Source organism: Cetorhinus maximus, chromosome 17 (assembly GCF_964194155.1).
Source record: "Cetorhinus maximus chromosome 17, sCetMax3.hap1.1, whole genome shotgun sequence".
Taxonomy (NCBI): domain Eukaryota; kingdom Metazoa; phylum Chordata; class Chondrichthyes; order Lamniformes; family Cetorhinidae; genus Cetorhinus; species Cetorhinus maximus.
The window spans coordinates 29,797,753-29,820,325 of record NC_135895.1 but is presented as its reverse complement, the minus strand read 5'-3'; the positions used below and the strand labels follow the sequence as shown (position 1 = coordinate 29,820,325).

Sequence of the window (22,573 nt, the reverse complement as noted above, 5' to 3'; positions counted from 1 at the left end):
GTAAGCTGCCTTCTTGAACTGCTACAGTCCATTTGCTGTAGGTACACCCACAGTGCTGTTAGGGAGGGAGTTCTAGGATTTTGACCCAGCAACAGTGATATATTTCCAAGTCAAGATTGAGAGTGGCTTGGAGGGCAACTTCCAGGCAGTGGTATTCCCTTGTGTCTGCTGCCCTTGTCCGTCCAGGTGGAGAGGTTGCCTGTTTGGAAGGTGCTGTCTAAGGAGCCTTGGTGAGTTCCTGCAGTGCATCTTGTAGATGGTACACACTGCTGCCGCTGTTCAGTGGTGGTGGAGGGAGTGAATGTTTGTCGATGGAATTAGCACTGTAGAACAAATGATAAATGGCCACCTGATAACAATGGGATAGTGTGACCGCACCACCATCCCCTCCATGCATGATCTGCATCTCAATCCAAGCCACTTTACATGGACAAGTTTCATCAATGCTCAGCAAGTCTGCACGGTTTAAGATGCAGAGTCAGATACATAGCAGGGTCCCATGTAGTTACGAGGGCTTCATGGGATATAGTGATGGCAATGTGATGTGCAAAGAGCTACATGTGATGGCATATTAACTGGGCAGTAAGGTGCATGCGATGGCAGGTCCACTATACAAGGATGTGCATGAGATGGTGAAAATTAAAGTACTGCATGTATCACCATTACAGAATGTTGAAAAGCCCCTAGTACACTTAAGAACATCAAGAATATATAAAAAAACAAAAAAGTAACAAATGCTGGTACACACACTTACAAATACATTCTTTATAGAAACACACAGCAGGTTGGTTAAGCATTTGAAAGAGCAAATAACGCTAGCTGGTTACGCTTTTCACCTTTACAAGTTTCTTTTGGCTCAAGGTAATATTTTGAATCAATAGTAAGATATTGAAATAACCAACACAGACATGTAGAGAATATTAAGTATAGAAATACACTTCTGATGAAACATTAACTTTTGTTTTTTTCTCTCCACAAATGCTGCCTGGTCTGCTGTTTCCGGCATTTTCTAGTTTTATTTCAGATATCCAGTTTTTGTTCAAGTATTGAAATGGTTGTCTAAAAAGGAAAATATATTTGATACCTGGTCTTGTTTGTGAATTCTGAGTAATTTCTTCAGGATAGTTGGTCGCTGGGTGAATAGAGCTGCTGCTGTTCAAATCACTTACAGGGACTGGGGAGAGTCGAGTGCTCTGCAACTGTAAGCGGCAATCAATTACTTTAGTACAAAAAAAGTATTTAACTGTAATGCCAGAGTATTATCTCAGGCAACAAAAGGCTGTGACTCAGGAGTTTTTTTTATGGGGAGGTGAGGAGAGAGAATTCTCTGCCCCTCTCATTTTAAACATTTTAGCCTTGTATTCTAAAATCCCTGTTCACCATAGTTCTCATTCTGCCAAAGAGCACAGTCAGTAATTTCAATAATGCTGTTCTGTGAACTGTAACATTGGGGAAGTGCATGAACTGCCTAAATTGATTCACTGTCCAAATCACATTGGCATAAATGTGAGTTCAGCTCAAATGTCCCTTCTTACAGAGCCAACCAAAGAGGTTTCCAAGCCCAGTAGTATCTAAGGGGAAAAATAACTTTAGCACAAGGTTCTCCATTCAAACACTGCTTTCTTTCCCTCAATGTAAGCTACTTGATAACCCATCCTGGTAGCAATGAGATAGCTAATTCCTCAGTCCTTTGCATCAACACTATTTAATCAATCATCCATAAAAAGAAATTCATGCTGGCTCACCTGTTTGAGTCTTTCCTTTTCCTCCTTTGTAGGGAAATGCTCAATTCACCATCTTTGTAATAATACAGCTAAAAATCAGAAACCCACCAAGTGGGAAACTGCAGACAAAACCATTTCCCAGAGGAGTTTAATATTAGAGTTGGCCATCTGCTGCTTCTCTCTCTCAACTGTTTATGGCTACACAGTTATACAGAATATGTTTTATATATTCCTCCAAAATCAATGGAAAATCTCTTCTATTCCATATGCTCATCACTTCATTCACAATTGAAGATGCTCATCAATTGTTGTATAGCAGCTTTCTGAAATTATTTTTCTCTGCTCATTTTTTATCCTCCCTCCCTCCGGCAATCATTCCTTTCTGGATATGGTTCCATCTGCAACAACTGGTGACAGTCCCTTGCCCAAGTGGCCAATATTCAGGCGCGTCTGCCAAACAGAGTTAGTAGGCCATTCGATTGTGAGGACATTGCAACAGAACTCAATCCTGCCCTCAGCTGTGTCTACACACACCCTTGCTAGCAAAAATCACCAGGGAGCAATCAGGAGCAGGGTCACTGGCCAGTTTTCCCTCCCTTATCTCACAAGCATTGATGCCAGTTGCACTGCTCTGAATAATGTCCTAGCTATCTCCAAAGAGACAGAGATTGAGAACAAAATTCTCATACTTATGGCTCTGCTGTTCACTGATGAGGTTCACTGAGCCAAACAGGCCAACACAAATTCAGTTGAAACTGTTAAAAATGGGTAAGTCCTATTTCCACATGCAATCTCCAAAAGAATATTCATCACCCTGCGATGGAATTGAACGCTATAGGTTTGGACAGGAGTGAAAACTTGAGAAAGTCCCCTTTCTGTAAAGTGGATATCTGTAACTTTAGTCACTTTAAAACAACAAATCATTTCCTGTCAAAGTCAACTGTATCCATTCGTTCTTTTTGCCCTTTACTTCTCTCCCAAATGCCTCAGCTTTTTGGAGTATAGTTCTACAAGCACTGTAGCTATACACTTGACCTTGCACAGCAAATGATAGAAGGCTAACTGACCATGGAAACATCACAACCAGGCCAATCTGGTCCTTGCCCAACATCTACAGAGCGTGCTTTCAGTGGCAGTCTCCGGAAAAGTCAGTCATGGGAATCTATGCCAATTTCCCCAGCCTTATCCCAAAAACCACAATAATAATTTGAGCCAATAACACTGCCTCAATTAGATTAATGCTGAAGATTGCTTAGGCTGTGTGGATCAGTACTAAACTAAATCTCCCATTTACCCAGGCTCTCTTTTACGCACTGCTGCTAGCCGGTGGTGTAGGCTGAAACTGAGAAACAAACTAGCATGCAAAAGCAGAAAGCATGCTAACTCTATTCACCCACACACTAGACACATCACATTGAGCTGTTGGACACACAGTGGAGTATGGGAGCTGGGATGGCATCTGTGTAGAATGTTGTTTTTTTTTGCATGATAGTCGGAATCAATCCAAACTGGAGTGAAAGTGCCTTCCCTAACCTAACTTTGATTTCACTTGGGAGAATTAAGAGAATACCATTTCTTTGCAGGACATATACCATATGTGCGGTTATTCTAGTAGACTTCAATAGTATTTTAGTAAAATGTGCCTTGGTGACAGGTCTGGGACTAATTTTGAGTGGAAATACACTTTCCTGCTACTTGTATGTAGCATCTATTTGGCAGTTTGGGGAAGGAGGCAAAGGGAAAGAGACACCTTTATATTTTAGTTTTAGAATATCAGTACAGGCTGATTTATTTATTTTTGTATTTCCATCACTCCCTCATTTCCTGTAACTGGATCTTACCGTGATCTATCTGGTATTGACAGTATTGAATATCTAATCCTGGGTCCAATAATTTGACATCACCTGACACCAACCAACGTCTACAACTCCACCCTCTGCTTTCAAACCAATTCTTCTCCTCTATCTCAGTTAATGCAGCATTTACAATATACATTCTGAAGGTCTGCAAACAATCTTGTTTCTCCAAATGAAGCAACCATGCAATTCATTTATGGAAGGCTGAGTAATTACTGAGGATGCACCACAGGAAACAGTGAGTGAAGTCAGGCATATATCTTTTTAATCACTAATTCCATACATAAAGTCTTCTTTCAGGGTTATCTTAATTTATAGAGGTTTCCTTTTCAAACTCAAGTAGTTCACTTTTTGTTTGCACATTTATGGGTTACACAGAGCTTTCATGCAATTGCAATTCCTTTCACATCAATGGGATGATGGGGTTTTGTCAAGCTATACAAACCGTCACGGGGAGGAATCTAAACTGGAGAGAAGTGGAGAGCAAAACAAACTTTGGAGATACAGTGCAGACAAAATGGGAGATGAGTATTCCAGGAAGGGACAGAAAAACTAAGATACTGGAAAGCGCTAGACAAATAGATGCTACCTACAAATGGTAGGAAAGTGTATTTCCACTCAAAATTAGTCCCAGATCTGTCACCAATTAGAATACCTACACATATAGTATATGTTCTGCAAAGAAAAAACTGCATCTCTAACTCTCCCATGTGAAATCAATGTTAGGTTAGGAAAGGCACTTTCACTCCAGTTTGGATTGATTCCGATTATCATGCAAAAAACCCAACATTCTACACAGATGCCATCCCAGCTCCTATACTCCACTGTGTGTCCAACAAGGCGATGTGATGTGTCTAGTGTGTGGGTGAATACAGTTAGCATGCTTTCTGCTTTTGTTTGATAGTTTGTTTATCAGTTTCAGCCTACACCACTGGCTAGCAGCAATGCAATAAAGAAAGCCAAATATTAAGGTATTTCCCATCAGTACACAGCCCTTCCACTGGCAAGTCCTCAGTTGTGCTTCCTCATGGCGACACATGGAAATGAAGTTTCTCGCGGCACCGGGCTATAGCTTCAGAGGAACTCAGAGGAGATTTGGCCCCCCGACATGCAGTACCCACTGACATATAGACACACTGTGGCACTCACGGACCAAACCCCCAGCTATGGGCAAACAGCTCCACTATCTTGTGGATGCCGCAGAAGATCTGAAGGCTAAGGGAGTAAACTCTGACAATAAAACTGGAGTGGAGCCCAAAGGTGGACTGATGCCTAAATATGTCATCTTTCTAGCAACACATGCAACCAAGCTGGCACCAAATGTAATGCTTTACACTCCTTTGGACTCAACCAACGAGGTTGAGAGGGGAACCCTGATAGTTGGGCAGTCTAGGGTCTCCATAAATTTTGCCTAGGTTTGCGCCCTGGAGAGGACACTCCAGTTTTCTGCAGAGCATTAACACAACATGGAAGACAGCAGTTACGAGTGATAAGCCCAACTCAAATGAAATAGAGAATGGGTGCTAGGGGTTGTCTCCAATGGTGGAAGGGGCTACTGTGTCCCACTGGCCAGCCACCGCCCACCTCAAGTCAGGCAGCCTCCGATGAATAAGATGCTGACCCGCCATGGTCCATGTGCTTCTATGGGTGCTTGGAGCTTAGAGTCTCTGCTCAAACAGTAGGCAGGATCCATCACACCAGGTAAATAAACAAAACAAATGAACAGAAAGAAGTTGCCAACTATTCAATTGGCAAGCTGGAACGTCAGGACCATGTGCACGAGACTGACAAACAACTTGCAGCTGGTCAATCACATGCACAAACAGCTGTGATTGTCATGGAACTTGTTAGGGTAAACATCAACATAGCAAGGGACCAGGCTCGCCGAGAGCAGATCACTGAAAGAAATACATTGCACGTTCATCTGGCAGGGTAAAAGTTCAGAGAACTGGCTACTCTCAACGATAGACCCGCCACAAATGGTTCAGAACATTTTATGTCCATTTGCCCCTCAACTTAAGCCGAGCCAATTAACGTCCCGAGTATCTTTGCTTCAACACTTCGCTCCACTCCACAGGTGAAAGACCAGTTCTGTGAGGGGCTTGACACTGCCATCAGCAGAATCTCCAAGTCAGAACATCTTTACCTATGGAGGGATTTCAACGCAGGAGCGGACACAGACCTCCTGCCCGAGACATCATGGCCTGGAAAAGATAAATGAGAACGGAGAGAGACTACTTGAATTCTGCTGCTACCACAAGCTTTGCGTACCTAACACCTTCTTTCAGAACAAGCCAAGCCACAAGGCATCCTAGAGGCATCTGGATCAGGGCACTGGCACCAGCTTGATCTGATCACCACCAGACATGGCTTTCTGAACAGCATTCTCAACATATGCAACTACCACAGCACTGAATGCAATACAGGTGACTCCCTAGTGTGCACCAAGGTGAGGGTGCAGCCCTTGAAGCTTTTTCATTCAAAACAGAAATGCTGTCCTCGTATCATGTCAACAATACTGCTTACCCAGATACAAAACAACAGTTCATTGACTTGTCTGAACAGGCACTCTCTGGCAGAAGCAAAATGGAAAATACTTTAAGACACCATCTACAATGCCATAATCTCAACATATGGGAAGCAAGATCAAAAAAATGCTGACTGGTTCAAGCAAACATCACTGTGATAGAACCGTTCATTTTAGGAAAGCGGTCCACTCTCATTAGTTACAAGAGAGACCTGAGCAAGAAGAGTCTGAATTCACTAAGAGATACTTGAACTAAAGTCCAACAGACTGCAGGCAGTGTGCCAATGACTACTGGTTACAACTTTGACAGAGTTTCCAGTCCAGATGTCCTCCAACTCAGGGAAATTTATTTATTTATTTTATTCATTTACAGGATGTGGATGCTGCTGGCTAGGCCAGGATTTATTTCCTAACTCGAAATGTCCTTAAGAAGGTGGTGGTGAGCTATCTTCTTAATCCACTGCAGTCCCTGTGGTATAGGTACACCCACAGTGCTGTTAGGGAGGGAGATCCAGGATGTTGACTCAGCAACAATGAAGGAACAGCGATATATTTCCAAGTTAGGATGGTGAGTGGCTTGGAGGGAAACTTCCAGGTAATGGTGTTCCTATGTGTCTGCTGCCCTTGTCCTTCCAGGTAGCTGCGGTCATGGGTTTGGAAAGTGCTGTCTAAGGAGCCTTGGTAAGTTTCTGCAGTGCATCTTATAGATGGTACACACTGCTACTGTGCGTCGGTGGTGGAGGGAGTGAATGTTTGTGCAAGGGGTGCCAATCAAGCGAGTTGCCTTGTCCTGGATAGCGTCAAGCTTCTTGAGTATTGTTGGAGCTGCACTCACCCAGGCAAGTGGACAGTATTCCATCACACTCCTGACTTATGCCTTGTAGATGGTGGACAGGCTTTGGGGAGTCAGGAGGTGAGTTACTCATCACAGGATTCCTAGTCTCTGACCTGCTCTTGTAGCCACAGTATTTATATGGCTAGCCCAGTTCAGTTCTGGTCAATGGTAACCCCTGGGATATTGATAGTGAGAGATTCAGCAATGGTAATGCCATTGAACATCAAGGGGCGATGGTTAGATTCTCTCTTGTTGGAGATGGTCATTGCCTGGCATGAATGTCACTTATCAGCCCAAGTCTGGATATTGTCCATGTCTTGCTGCATTTGGACATGGACTGCTTCAGTATCCGAGGAGTTGCAAATGGTGCTAAACATTGTTCGCTGATGATTGCGCATTCGCACTTCTGACCTTTATGATGGAAGGAAGGTCATTGATGAAGCAGCTGGAGATGGCTGGGCCTAGGACACTATCCTGAGGAAATCCTGCAGTGATGTCCTGGGACTGAGATGATTGACCTCCAACAATCACAACCATACTCCTGTGTGCTAGGTATGACTCCAACCAGCTGAGTTTTTCCCGATTCCCATTGTCTCAAATTTTGCTAGGGCTCTTCGATGCCACACTTGGTCAAATGCAGCCTTTATGTCAAGGGATCAAAACGGTAACAGGTTCATCAGCAAGAAAATGGCTCCACTGACAGCAAAGGCAGGGGAGGTCATCATCGACTGCAGTCAACAGTTGGTGAGGTGGGCAATGAACTACCATGAGCTGTACTCTAGGGAGAATACTGTCACCAAGGAAGCTCTAAACACTACTGAAGGCCTGCCCTTTACAGAAGAGCTAAATATTGAACCCACAGTGGAGGAGCTTAGCAAAGCTATTGAGTTGCTTGCCAAGGACAAAGCTCCAGGCACTGATGCTATACCATCTGAGCACATCAAACACGGGAAATCAGCACTCCTGCAGCATCTGCACAAACCTCTCTGTCTCTGCTGGAGGGGGAAGTGCCCCAGGTTATGCGCGATGCAAAGATTATGACCCAGTGACAAGGAAGACGGCAACAATTGCAACAACTATCGAGGCATCTTCCTGCTGAGAATCATGGGAAAAATATTTGCCCATGTTGTCCTTGTCAGATCGCAGTTCCTGGCTGAACGCATCTACCCTGAATCCCAGTGTGGTTTCAGAACTGGAAGATCTACAATTGACATGATCTTGGTCTGGCAGCTGCAGGAGAAATACCATGAACAAACGTCAATCCCACCAAGGCATTTCACTGTGTGAGCAGAGACCCTCTATTTATGCTATGGAGAAAGTTGGCTATCTGCCGAAGCTGCTCAGTGTGATCTCCTCTTTTCTTTCACACACCTGTAAAGAGTTTAGTTTCACCATCAGCATCAGGAAGACAAATGCCATGGACCAGGATGTTGCCATACCACCATTTTCTGGCACTGACAATGTGACACTGGAAGTTGTTGAAAGCTTCACATATCTAGGCTCCACAATCACCAGCGATCTGTCACTTGATGCCGAAATCAATACATGCATCGCAAACATTGCAGCTGTTATGTCCAAACTGAATAAGAAAGTGTGGAGCAACAGCTACCTGCCTAAGAATACCAAAACTGCATGTCTATCAAGCCTGCATCCTCAATGCACTCCACTACAGTGGTGAGGCCTGCACAACATATGCCAAGCAGGAGAAAAGGTTGAACAGTTTCCACCTTCGCTGTCTCAGACTTATCCTCAACATCTCTTGGCAGGACAGGTCACTAACTCGGAGGTCTTGGAGCTTGCTAATTCCATCAGCGTACACTCATTGCTAAGCCAACAGTGTCTGCGCTGACATGGCCACATGAAATTGGATGGATGATAGCCATATACGCAAAGACCAATGAATTGGTCACTGGGTCACCATCTCCTGGGCATCCATACCTCCACTACAAGCACTCATCCAAACAAGATATGAAGATGACGGGCACTGAAACTGACAACTGGGAGACAGTCACTGACAGCATGGACTCTGGAGGCAGCCTGGAAGGGCTTTGGAAGAGGCAAGCAAAAACAAAAAGCTCAGCTGGCCGAGAAGAGGGCCAGGAGAAAACAGAGTCCAGCAAATCATACACCTTGATAAAAGCAAAAAACTGTGGATGGTGGGGTGATAAGTGAGGACAAGGGGGACCCTATCATGTTTCTGGGAGGGAGAGGAAGGTGTGAGGGCGGATGCGCGGGAGGTGGGCCGGACACGGTTGAGGGCCCTGTCAACAGCCCACTTCTACCTCCTACCCAAAATCCACAAATTAGGATTGTCCCGGCAGACCGATCGTGTCAGCCTGTTCCTGCCCCACGGAACTCATTTCTTGCTATCTCGACTCCATTCCCTCTCCCCTTGTCCAGTCCCTTCCCACCTACATCCATGATTCCTCTGACACTCTACATCATATCAACAACTTCCAGTTCCCTGGCCCCAACCGCCTCCTCTTCACCACGGACGTCCAATCCCTCTACACCTCCATCCCCCACCGGGATGGTCTGATGGCTCTTTGCTTCTTCCTCGAACAGAGGCCTGAATAATCCCCATCCACCACTACTCTCCTCCGTCTGGCTGAACTTGTTCTCACACTGAACAATTTCTCCTTAAACTCCTCTCACTTCCTCCAAATAAAAGGTGTGGCTATGGGTACCCGCGTGGGCCCCAGCTATGCCTGTCTCTTTATGGGGTTTGTGGAACATTCCTTGTTCCAGTCCTACTCCAGCCCCCCCCACAACTCTTTCTCCAGTACATCGATGATTACTTCGGTGCTGCTTCACGCTCTCGTCTGGAACTGGAAAAATTTATTAATTTTGCTTCCAATTTCCACCCCTCCATCATTTTCACATGGTCCATCTCTGACACTTCGCTTCCCTTGCTTGACCTCTCTGTCTCAATTTCTGGTGATAGACTGTCCACCAATATCCATTACAAGCCTACCGACTTCCACAGCTACCTCGACTACAGCTCCTCACACTCCGCTTCCTGCAAGGACTCCATCCCATTCTCTCAGTTCCTTCGCCTCCGTCGCATCTGTTCTGATGATGCCAGTTTCAAAAACAGTTCCTCTGACATGTCCTCCTTCTTCCTTAACCGAGGTTTTCCACCCATGGTGGAAAATCCATTGCTTTATCTCTACCTTTTAGCCTTTTTCGATTCCTTCACCCCACCCCACCCGAGGGCTATCTGTACCTTGCTTGTCCTGCTTTCTACCTTTAATTAGCACATTCCTTAGATAATATCACCACCTTCAACACCTCTTTGTCATTTTGTCTGTGACATCTTTTGGTTATCTCCACCTATTACTGGCCCTCTATCCAGCTCTACTTGTCCCACCACCCCCTCTTAAACCAGCTTATATTTCACCTCTCTTCTATTTTTTCTTAGTTCTGTTGAAGGGTCATTCGGACTCGAAACGTTAACTGTGTTCCTCTCCACAGATGCTGCCAGACCTGCCGAGTTTTTCCAGGTATTTTTGTTTTTGTTTTGGATTTCCAGCATCCGCAGTTTTTTGCTTTTACCTAATTGCCTTCCTCTACAGCACTCAATTGGTTCAACTTCTTCCAAATTACACAAAATATCAGACACAACAATTTCAGTAACTCCATGATTCTGAGGCAGTAGCATGAATCTTCTGAATATTACACCCCCACTAGCTGTTTCTGTTAAAGTAAAATTAATATTTGCCTTTGTAATGCTTACCTTAAAGGAGCATTGAAAGTTTGTCAGTTCTGTTATCTTGCTCTGCCTCACCATATCTGCCAACTGAGTGACAAAGTAAAATTAGTTGCATTTTAGAGGAACTAATCAAAAAAAGAAACAACCCTACTGAATATATGGTTACAGCAGACCATTATTCACAGACTAAGTAAGAAGCCCTGATTCTCTGTAAATTCCCCAGGCGCAGGCCTTCAATGATAGTTAACATTTCAACAAGGATATTCTTAATTTCCTTCCTTACCCCTTCCTCCAAAGTGCTTTAAACATATTAAATCAGCTACACAATGAACATTAATATATATCCCCAGTACTCTCTGTAATCTTGTGTTATAACTACTGATATTTCCCAAGTCACCAATAGCTACACAGAGCAAATAACCAAGTTTGAATTATGTAATAGGGTAGTGGCAACTGTTAGGGAATTGTCAGCATTAATTCTACTGAGGGGCTTCAAACCTCTATGTAGAGAATAATGATGGATACATAGTGACATTTTTATCCTGAACAGATGTTTTGATGGTTTATAAAAGATAGATAGCAAAGAAAATCATTAAACTAATCTAACTGATTAAAAATCCAATCAGATAAACATTACAAGGTTTGTAGAATTGTTACCTGAACCTAATAATCAAGCTCCTGTCTTAAATTTATTGCAATCCTGATTGGTTATAGTATAACCAATGTGGCAAAATATTTTATCTTCTTAAAAGGTTTTTTCTCTTGCTGGAACATTGTTATAACTACTTCAGTCACAACATGCTTCATTACTTGAAAAGGCTTTAGAAATTCAGCTTCCTCAATCCTATTACTCAGCACACACCTTCTGTTTTCCAACTCTGCCCTCCTGAGCATCCATCCGCTCCACTTTGGCTGTTTGGGCTATACAAAAAGTTCAGCTTGTTGCACTCTTGTGAAACTGTTATTTTTCACCCTTTTCAGTACAAAATAATACACCCAAATGAAAAATAAGGCAGGGAGTTTGCCTCATATAACATTGAGATGCGTTCATAATCCTTTAACAGTAACATCTTTTTAAACGCGCATGCCCGCATCCCATGAACGAATTTAAAAAAGCAAGCAGGAGTGAACAACATACTGAATCACAAGAGAAACTCACCCTTAATTCATTTTGTGACACATTTTCACACACTGTACTCATTCATGTGATTAGACAGAATCAGGAGATCAGGTAGAGAAGTTAATGGCTGGAGATGAAAGAATTAAATCAGCACACAGGGAGATTGTTATCCACTGTGAGCCTCAACAATACCAGTGAACTGACATCTTCACAAATTCACAATGTGAAAGCCTTCTCCTTCAGCTTGATGCCAGCCTTCCATTACCAAAACATGCCCTCAGCTGCCCTCAAGAGCTCAATACAGGGGAGCGGCTGAATAGACAGTGGTGCCCTATAATTGATCCCCGCTCTGTGTTGAGTTAACTGATGTCAGTCAGGGGAAAAATATACTCAACAAAGATTCTCATTCTTGGTTGGACTCCAATAACCCCTGCTGACAGATGAGGTTGGCATCAGGCTCAGCTGTGGCTCCCCAACATCAAATAGCCCACCTGCACTCACCATCAAGGCTCACAAATAGTTATCACCTGAGCAGTGCACCAAACACCAAAAGCCAAGAGAGAAGAAAATTGATGGGAGAAAATGTCCCCCTCATTCCTGCACATGTATCATCTAGTATTATTTTCAGACATGTAACACATTTCAGACAAGCTTGATTCTAGAAGCAGGTAATTTGAACCTATGGGCACATGTTTAAACCCTGATGCTCTTAACACAGCCACACAACTGTATTGCTACATGATTTAATATTCAGAATTAGATGAACTGTAAATTGTAGTTTTGATCCATCAGAGCATGACTGTTGCAATACATCAGTAGTTAGATTCTACTACTGCCTACATACTATACTGTCTAATGTCTGAAGACAGAGGAAGTCACACATAATTCTATAAGAAACTGCCTCTAACACCAGTACCTATGGTAGAGCTATTACACGTGGGAAACCAAACCCTCCACCCCAAAACAAACCTACATATCTCTGCTTGTTGTTTGTCAATTGAGCTTTAACTCCAAGTCCTGACCTCAGATCATTACAATATACTAGCTGGGATCATTCAGTCTTGCTCCCATGATGAGGATTACATGATCGTCAAGATAAAATCTAACAGGATGTCTGTTCAGGGTCTCTCAAACACCAATCAGAAATGGAGGAGAAAGGCTTCAAAGCCACTTTGCTTAAGAGTGGAAGGGTACACAGAAACAGTCACATCGCAATTACATTTCAAGTAAAACTGTGGTTCCCAAACCTTTTTGGTCATGTATGTCTGTTCAGATTTACCAACTTTTTGTGTACCCCTACAGGCTGTTTATTTAACTACCCCTCTAATGACATGTTTTGAAAAAGTTACAACAGGAAGAGTTACAATAAAGGTAAACAGTTTGACACCACGTTGTATGATAATTGGATAAAAACATTGCATGTAATTTTTTTCTGCATTTGTTGCACTTTCATTGGTACATTTGAAAATAATTTAATTAATCTAGCTACATTTTTTGACAATGCAATGAAGCAGCTAATTACAAAATTTATCAGTATGTTGTGAAACAATTGCTAGTCAATATCAGTGAACCCCCTTCCCCTACAGTATCACTCACTCAGCAGCCCTTCTTCCCAACCCCGCCCCCCCCACTCACTCACTCAGCAGCTTTCTTCCCAGCCCTGACCTCCCCAGTCGCTCACTCAGTAGCCCCTCTTCCCAACTCCTTTCCCCCACTCAGTCACTTAGCAGCTTTCTTCCCAACCCTGTCCTCCCCAGTTGCTCACTCAGTAGCCCCTCTTCCCAACTCCTTTCCCCCACTCACTCACTCAGCAGGTCCTTTTCCCAACACCGTACACCCCCACTCACTCAGCGGCCCCTCTAACCAACCCCTTTCCCCCCACTCACTCACTCAGTAGGCCCTCTTCCCAACCCTGTTCCCCCCCACTCAACAGCCCCTCTTCCCAGCCCCATACCACCCCGCTCACTCACTAACTCAACAGCCCCTCTTCCCAACCCCATTCACCCCGCTCATGCACTCACTCATCAGTTCTTCTTCCCAAACACCTCTCCCAATTGGCCAATGTTTCAGCCAGCAGCTGCTGCTGCTCCCACACACACTGGTGCTCAGGCTCAGGCACCACCACTTACCTCCCAATGCTCCTCCAATCACAGGTTCTAATGCTCCTGCATTAGCTGCTAATAGGCACAACTGCGTCTCACTAGTGCAAGCAGCAGGTGAATGGCAGTTTATGAGACTGAGTTCCAAAGTGTTTGGGAACCCCTGGATTACAGAGAGGGGGAGGTGGAGGTCAGAAAAATTTCCCATCCCTGAAAATATGCCATTTCACAAGTACTCCCTGGAGTCACCTGCCTTAACATTAGTACTACTATTGATTTAAAAGATCACTCAGAAATACGAACTGCAGTCAGGGTTGCAAATTCTAAGAGCCTGAAAGAAAGTCCAACTTGCATGCTGGATTTCCAAGCGGAAATTCCCATGGCATTGCTGACGGTTTCATAGTCCCACTGCTGATTGTGAGCATGTAGAAGGGGGAAAACAGAATCCCACTGGAATAATCATTTAGCCAAAGCACAAGAGTTCCAATGTTCATATAAATACACATCATTTTTCATGTATTTGACTTATGTCCTTGAATTTTATTAGCAATGAAGAAAACAAGACACACGACACCTTTCAATTACTAACTGGGCAATAAAATGCAGATTTGCATGCATTGTACAAGGTGTAGGGCACAAAAGTCTCAATACCTTGAAACTGAGGAACAAGAAAATGGCATTCTACTCAATGAAGCTCACCCCCACCCACATACATCCTTTATATATTGTAAGCTTGGTGTCTGTGTGAAGTGATTTGTACCTTGCAGGGACGCTAAACTTAGTGTTGATCAGGAGTAAAGGCTCAGCCTGATGCTGGGACTAAATGGCGTCAGACTCCCAAGTGGTGTCATACGGTTGGATTTGGCGCTGCAGCATAAATACAGTGTGTTGTGAAACCTAGTTTACAAAAGCGCTCAGTGAGCACCCTGGATACATTTTAAACCAACATATTTGTGAATATTTAATATTTCTGAATATTTAAGATAAAGGCAAAATACTGCGGATGCTGGAAATCTGAAACAAAAACAAAAATTGCTGGAAAAACTCAGCAGGTCTGACAGCATCTGTGGAGAGGAAGAGAAGAGTTAACGTTTCGAGTCCGTTTTGCTCTTCATCAGAATGAGTTTTTCCAGCAAGTTTTGTTTTTGACTGAATATTTAGATAGTTAACCTTTAAAAGAAACCTCTGCTTAATCGTGTGTCCGTGCCTTCACGGGCAGGATGATACGAGTTCAAGCAGAAGCCAAGTAATACAAGCATATTGTCTGGCTGAAACTTGAACTGCAGCTCACAGTCGCGTTGTAGTATAAATAAATCTTGAATGTTTTGACCATCCCCGAATTCTTCATCTCGACTACATCGCTTAAGAGACTGATCGAGACATTTTATCGGCATTTGAATTAAGCTACTTTTAAATCTAGATTTACTTTTCATTAGGTTACATATTTGATCCGTGCCCTGACAGTCGATTTCACATTAAGTAAATTCAATTCAAGCTCCAGACCTCAAAAACCGTATTATTTGTTTTGCTTAACACACCGTTTAGCAGAACTTACATCCTCGAAACATCATTTACAAACAACCACTTACCCCGTGGGTGTGCGATACAAAGTTTCACACGCCTTGGAGCTATTCACCGGCGGATCCAGTGCTGAACTGAAATAGGTTTTAAACAAACCCAATTAAAATATGACAATGCGTACCTTGGAAACTAGATTACAGTCACTGGCAGCTTTATTGCAAAGGCACTCCTTGGATAAAATTTGAAAAGCAGCATTCCGAGTGAAAACTGCCGATCATAACTTTGATAAGGAAATGCCCAGTTCCACTGTGACCGAGTTCCCTCATTGAGTGTTGAAACCGTCCCAGGGAGTTGCATCACTCGGGAGGGATTAGTTGCAATGATTTCCCAAACAAAACAAAAACAGAATTTGATCTGAAATTTTAACCGCTTCCTTACGAGGTTGCCTACAACTGTTGGCATCACTTTCTTCTAGATTGGGTACGTTTATTCTTTTAACCAGTAGAAAACAGGTGTGAAAGGATAGGGTAGAACCGACATCAGTCAGTGCTGAGAATGGGGCTTTACCTCTTCCACCCGGGGGGTGGAGAGAACCGGATTGTACCCCTGTAATGGTGTTTTTGAAATGGTTTGGAATGTGGTTGAAGATATTTTATGAATAAAGTATATTTTTGCAAAAAAAAAATTTGCAAATCAGAGGACAATACGGCCGTGGTGAATTGCCCCCCACCCCACCCCAGTTTATCTGGCTGTATGTGAGCTGTAGTCTCCTTTCTCTCAGGGGCACACACACAGTCTTTTATATTGACTCAGCACCAAGCTCTCCCCCCGTTCACAGTCACATATAGAAAAACTTATCCACACTGACCAAAACCAGTCAAGACAAGAAGAGGGGAAGCAACAATTAAATCGCGCGGGTCAACACGGCTTAGGAAAGAAATCTTTTTTTTTAAAAAAAAAAGTTTCTCACGATATAATTTAAAGTCTTGTCAGGGCTCCGTGCGTCGCTGAGAGAAAGTTGTCGAGCGGTGGCCGCCGCCGCGGCTCCCCGCGCTAAACACAGCCTCTCACCCCCTACACATACACAGCAAAACTACACCTTCCCATTTAACCGGCCAGGCACGAGACTCGTAACTCCGTTTTATCCTTACCTTGAAACTCCGGCCGTAAGGACTAAGCTCCGCTTTCACAGCTTCCGCCATATTCCTCCCCCCCCCCCAACCCTGGGCCGTTATTCGCTTTCCGAAATTCCAAACTGGCCTAACTGACCCGCGCCTGATGGCCACCGTAGCGCCGCCATGTTGGGAAGGTAAGTAAGCAGAATTGACCGTTCTTCAACGCCATATTGTTAGGGTCAGCTATACCAGACAACAGTGGGGACTTCATTGTGTCTCATTGTAAAGAAAACCTTAATAATCCCCTGGTTCTGTTTATTCCAATAGATTTGTAACCCATGCCGCTGAGATTAGCGACTGTAACAGTCCATAGCTCTAAGTCCCCTGATCAATGTGGTTACCCCTCACTCCTTTTCCAATTGGCTGCATCTTCATCTTCATTTATAACCACTTACTCAGGTTGGTTCATCTGAGAATCTAATTTCTGAAAATATGAAATGCATTGCCTACACCTGATTTTCAATGATGCAAATAAATGGAACTGTCGGGGCATTATGTGGAACTTTAAAATAATAACTGTAATTTATAATTAAAGTAGCTGCATACTCTAAGTCATTGTTGTAGGTCTCAACAGCGACAAAGCAAATCACTAGGACTAGCTAAAATAAAACAGATGATGCTGGAAAAACTCAACAGGTCTGACAGCATCTGTGGTGAGGAACAGAGCTAACGTTTTGCGTCAGTATGACTTCTTCAGAGCTAAAGAGAATTAGAAATGAGGACTAGCTAACATTGCCAGTACAGGAAATTATCTTCTGACATTAATTATGCAATTTTGTATTAAATGTGAGTGGCACAGACTGATTTATGAATTTTACAATATTGTTTCCCCAATAACTAACACTTAAACTCCATAAGCAAAATACTGTGGATACTAGTATCAATCTGAAACGTTGGGCGGAACTTTCCGTTTTTCAGACTTAGTGCAGCGACGGGCGGGATAGTCAGCGTGTTTCTTGCTGATTGGTTGGGCTGGGTCTCCTGCCAATTGTCCACTTGAAAGCTCATTAAATATGCATCAGGGAGCTGCTCACTGAATCATATGGCAGGATGGGCACTGATTCATCAGCTAATCATTACCTCATGGGTTCAAAGTTTCTGGCGTCATATTTAAGCAGCACCCAAAAACACATTCGCTCTCTTCAGGACCGCTGTGTGGTGGTAAAGAAATGTCATCCCAGAGAAGCAAGCCACGACTTCCTGGTGATTCTCCTCCAGGCTATCTGAGAACACCGACATGTCCTCTTCCCGATAGATGGCAGCAGGGAGGCGACCAAACTGACTTTGGCGGCATGGGAGGAGGTTACCATAGAGGTATGTACCCGTGGCACACAAAAAAGAAACACACTGCAGTGCAGAAACAGGATGAATGACCTCATCCGCTCTGCCAGGGTAAGTCTGCCTTCTACTCACTCTAGACTTGCGTAAAGGCATCAGGCAATCTAAGGGTTATATTCCACAGGGATTTCACATACCAGTAGCAGAAGGGACATTTGCACTGAATGTCTCACACACACTTTAACATCACCACCATCTCAAGTATCATCCTGCACAATCAACATCTTCTGCCCTTACTGGGGAGGGGCACAGCACACACAGCAGCCATGCATACTTCCCAACTTCTCTTCCATCTGTTCCCATCACATTCCATCTGTCTTCATGCAGGCAAAGCTAGCCCACAACAAGACGAAAAGATCCCAGACTAGTGGAGGAATCCCTGAGGTTCAGAAGCTGGGCCTTCAAGGAGGAGGCAGCTGAGTGGGCAGGGGAGGAGGGAGATCACTCCTGTGCTGAAGGCAAGATCAGTCTCCCCCAGCAACCCAGTACAGATGAAGCCTTCATTAGTTGAAAACATCATGACCTTCACAGTGGGTTACATGTACTGTTGAATGGCGACTCAGGAATTAATTTTATCTTTCTTCACTTCCAGGCACCAGCACGAGCAAGCTGGGATAATCCTTCAGCCAGCCCCAGCCCCCATTCCACCTCGGGTGATGATGCTGAGGATCTACTAGATGTCGAGCTGTCACTGCGTTCACCTGCACACTCCACCAGAGCAGAGACACATACCTCGGTGGGTCATCGATCTAGATTAGGCTCAGGGTCACAGTCTGGAGAAAACCTCGCTGACAGGTCTCCCCAGCAGTCGGAGGCAGTGACAGCCCAGGTGTCTAGCACTCGGAGGAATGCTAGAGAACAGGCCCCTGCTGAGACCGAGTCTGATGATGAGCTTCTGCAATTGGCCGTTGCATGCTGGAGATGCAAAGGTAGGCGGGGAACATCAAGCTGAGTTGTCAGAGGCAGTCACCATACTAGAACAAAGGATGGTGGAGTCCATTTGCGTTCTTTCTGATCTCGTGGCCCTGGCATGTGAGTGCCTCGAGGTCACCATGGGAAGGGTGGAAGCCGCCCTGGAGACCACAGTCCAGTAGTTTCCACCGGATCGAAGTTAACTGGGATACTAGGCTAGGGGATAGATCAATGGAGAAGCAGTGACAGACATTTAAGGGATATTTCAGAATATTCCACAAATGAACAAATATTTTGCTTCTGTCTTCACTACAGAGGATACAAATACTATTCCAGTACTAGCTGTATATCAGGAGGTGGGGGGAGAGAGGAACTTAGTGAAATTACAATCACTAAGGAAGCAGTTCTGAGCAAACTGATGGAGCTGAGGGCTGACAAGTCTCCAGGTCCTGATGGACTTCATCCTGGGGTCTTAAAAGAGGTGGCTAATAAGTCAGTAGACGTGTTGACGCTAATTTTCCAAAATTCCCTAGACTCTGGAAAGGTTCCATCAGACTGGAGAATAGCAAATATAACCCTTCTATTCAAGAAGGGAGGGAGGCAGAAAACAGGAAACTATATAAAGGCCAGTTAGCTTGAAGTCTATCATGGGGAAGGTGTTAGAGTCGACCATTAAAGAGGTTATAACTGGGCACTTAGAAAAACACAAAGTAATTCAGAAGAGTCAGCATGGTTTTGTGAAAGGGAAATCTTGTTTGACCAATTTATTAGAGTTCTTTGAAGGAGTAACATGCGCTGTGGATAAAGGGGAGCCTGTAGACGTACTGTACTTGGATTTCCAGAAGGCATTTGATAAGGTGCCACATCAAAGGTTATTGTGGAAAATAAAAGCTCATGGTGTAGGGGGTATATATTAGCCTGGATAGAAGATTGGCTGGCTGGCAGAAAACAGAGAGTATGCATAAATGGGTCTTTGTCTGATTGGCAGGGTGGAGTCCTGCAGGGGTCTGTGATGAGCCCACAACTTTTTACAGTTTTCATCAATGACTAAGTTAAAGGGAGCGAAGGCATGGTAGGTAAATTTGCAGATGACACAAATATAGGTGGGGAAGTATGTTGTGAAAAAGACATAAGAAGTTTGCAGATGGATAAAGATAGGTTAAGTGAGTGGGCAAAAATCTGGCAGATGGAGTATAATGCAGGGAAATGTGAAGTGGTTCACTTTGGCAGGAAGAATAAAAAACAGAGTATTACTTAAACAGAGAATGACTGCAGAATTCCAAGGTGCAGAGGGATCTAGGTGTTCACATGCATGAGTCACAAACAGTTAGTACGCAGGTACAGCATGTAATCAAGAAGACTAATGGAATGCTCTACTTTATTACGAAAGGAATTCAACATAAAAGTAAGAATTTCCGCATTCAAAGGATCATCCTCCGCCAACTCCAGCATGATGCCACCACCAAACACATCTTCCCTTCACCCCCCTGGTGGCATTCCGCAGGAATCGTTCCTTACGGGACACCCTGGTCCACTCCTCCATCACCCCCTACACCTCAACCCCCTCCCACGGCACCTTCACATGCAATCGCTGAAGGTGCAACACCTGCCCCTTTACTTCCCCTCTCCTCACCGTCCAAGGGCCCAAACACTCCTTTCAAGTGAAGCAGCATTTCACTTGCACTTCCCTCAATTTAGTCTACTGCATTCCTTGCTCCCAATGCGGTTTCCTCTACATTGGGGAGACCAAACGCAGACTGGGTGACCACTTTGCAGAACACCTTCAGTCTGTCCGCAAGCATTACTCAGACCTCCCTGTCGCTTGCCATTTCAACACACCATCCTGCTCTCATGCCCACATGTCCGTCCTTGGCTTGCTGCATTGTTCCAGTGAAGCTCAACGCAAACCGGAGGAACAGCACCTCATCTTCCGACAAGGCATTTTACAGCCTTCCAGACTGAATATTGAGTTCAACAATTTTAGATCATGAACTCTCTCCTCCATCCCCACCTCCTTTCCGATCCCCCCCTTTTTTTTCCAATAATTTATATAGATTTTTCTTTTCCCACCTATTTCCATTATTTATAAATGTATTTCCATCCATTGTTTTATCCCTACCTTTTAGCCTTTTTTGATTCCTTCACCCCACCCCACCCCCACTAGGGCTATCTGTACCTTGCTTGTCCTGCTTTCTACCCTTAATTAGCACATTCCTTAGATAATATCACCACCTCCAACACCTCTTTTTCCCTTTGTCTGTGACATTTTTTGGTTATCTCCACCTATCACTGGCCCTCTATCCAGCTCTACTTGTCCCACCCCCTCCCCCAGCTTATATTTCACCTCTCTTCTATTTTTACTTAGTTCTGTTGAAGAGTCATTTGGACTCGAAACGTTAACTGTGTTCCTCACCGCAGATGCTGCCAGACCTGCTGAGTTTTTCCAGGTATTTTAGTTTTTGTTTTGGATTTCCAGCATCCGCAGTTTTTTGCTTTTATAAAAGTAAGGATGTTATGCTTCATTTATATAGGGCATTGGTGAGACTGCATCTCGAATCCTGTGTACAGTTTTGGTCTCCTTATTTAGGAAGTGTGTACATGCATTGGTTCAGAGGAGGTTTATTAGATTGGCACCTGGGATGAGTGGGTTGTCTTATGAGGAAAGGTTGGACAGACTGGGCTTGTTTCCACTGGAATTTAGAAGAGTGAGGGGCGATTTTTATGAAGTATATAAGATCCTGAATGGTCTTGACAAGGTGGACATGGAAAGGATATTTCCTCTTGTGGGTGAGTCCAGAACTAGGAGGCACTGTTTTAAAATTGGAGGTCGCACTTATAGGACAGAGATGCAGAGAAATTTTTGCTGTTAGAGGATTGTGTGACTTTGGAACTCAATACTTCAGAAGGCAGTGGAAGCGAGGTCACAATATTTTTAAGGTAGAGGTAGATAGATTCTTGTTAGGCAAGGGAATAAAAGGTTATCGGGAGTAGATAGGAATGTAGAACTTGAAACACAAACTGATCAGCCATGATCTTATTGAAGAGCAGAGCAGGCTTGAGGGACCGAATGGCCTACTCTGCTCCTATTTCATATGTTTGTATTTGCGCTTGGACCTTCACTCCGTTGCTCTAGGCATAGGTGGGAAACATCAGTGCCTCAGTCAAAGGGGGAAGGGGCACCTTGACCTCCCTCCAGGTGCCCCTTCTCCTCAGGGAGTTAGGGAGAGGCCCTTAGGCACCCAAAGGGAAGTGGAGCACCTGCCAGACACCCTGAGGGCTTCCACCCAGGACACTCCAAGGGTGTCCAGTCATTTTCAATCCACTCTGCACATGACCCCATCAGCTCCAGCTGCTCAGGCCAAGAGGATACAACTGCCCCACAGCAGGACACGCAAAGCAGTCTGTGGACCTCAAAGCCCCGGGCCTCCAGAGGATGCCTGCCGATGTAATCTCAGATAACACAGCATAGCAGTCAGCAGGCTGCCTCCACCTCTGCTGTGGATGTCAGGATTGCACCTAGACATAGTTATAGAGTGCGTAAAATTATGATTGCACACTGGTGCTCATTCTCTGTATCTATTATATATATATATATATATAAAAATGAACCTTTGTCAATAGAGTTTTATTTCATGACCCAGTGTCTCAGGATGTGAATGCCTCTTGCATATGACTCATTGTGCTGTCTTATTTCAAGGGTGACCTACACTTCCAATCCTCAATGGCCTGCCCTCGTGTCCCTCAGATTCATGTT

The 22,573-nt window shown here is 44.2% G+C and overlaps 1 protein-coding gene across 8 annotated transcripts in view; it reads right to left on the bottom strand.

Moving 5' to 3' along the window:
* LOC144692276 (MAP kinase-interacting serine/threonine-protein kinase 1-like) overlaps positions 1–16,676 on the bottom strand; it is an 86,730-nt gene extending 70,054 nt beyond the window's left edge. For 2 of the 8 annotated variants that reach the window (XM_078560900.1, XM_078560905.1), the window contains exons 1-3: positions 16,546–16,676; positions 10,679–10,741; positions 1,085–1,199 (exon numbers count right to left, since the gene is read on the bottom strand). In XM_078560900.1, the coding sequence (XP_078417026.1) occupies positions 1,085–1,199; positions 10,679–10,741; positions 16,546–16,596 (229 nt within the window). In that variant the 5' untranslated portion in view covers positions 16,597–16,676. Of the gene's footprint in view, positions 1–1,084; positions 1,200–10,678; positions 10,742–11,813; positions 11,902–15,462; positions 15,529–15,575; positions 15,769–16,545 lie in introns of those variants that run through there. The other 6 variants (XM_078560903.1, XM_078560901.1, XM_078560902.1 and 3 more) reach the window with 6 other exon arrangements.
* Between the last annotated feature and the right edge of the window lie 5,897 nt (positions 16,677–22,573).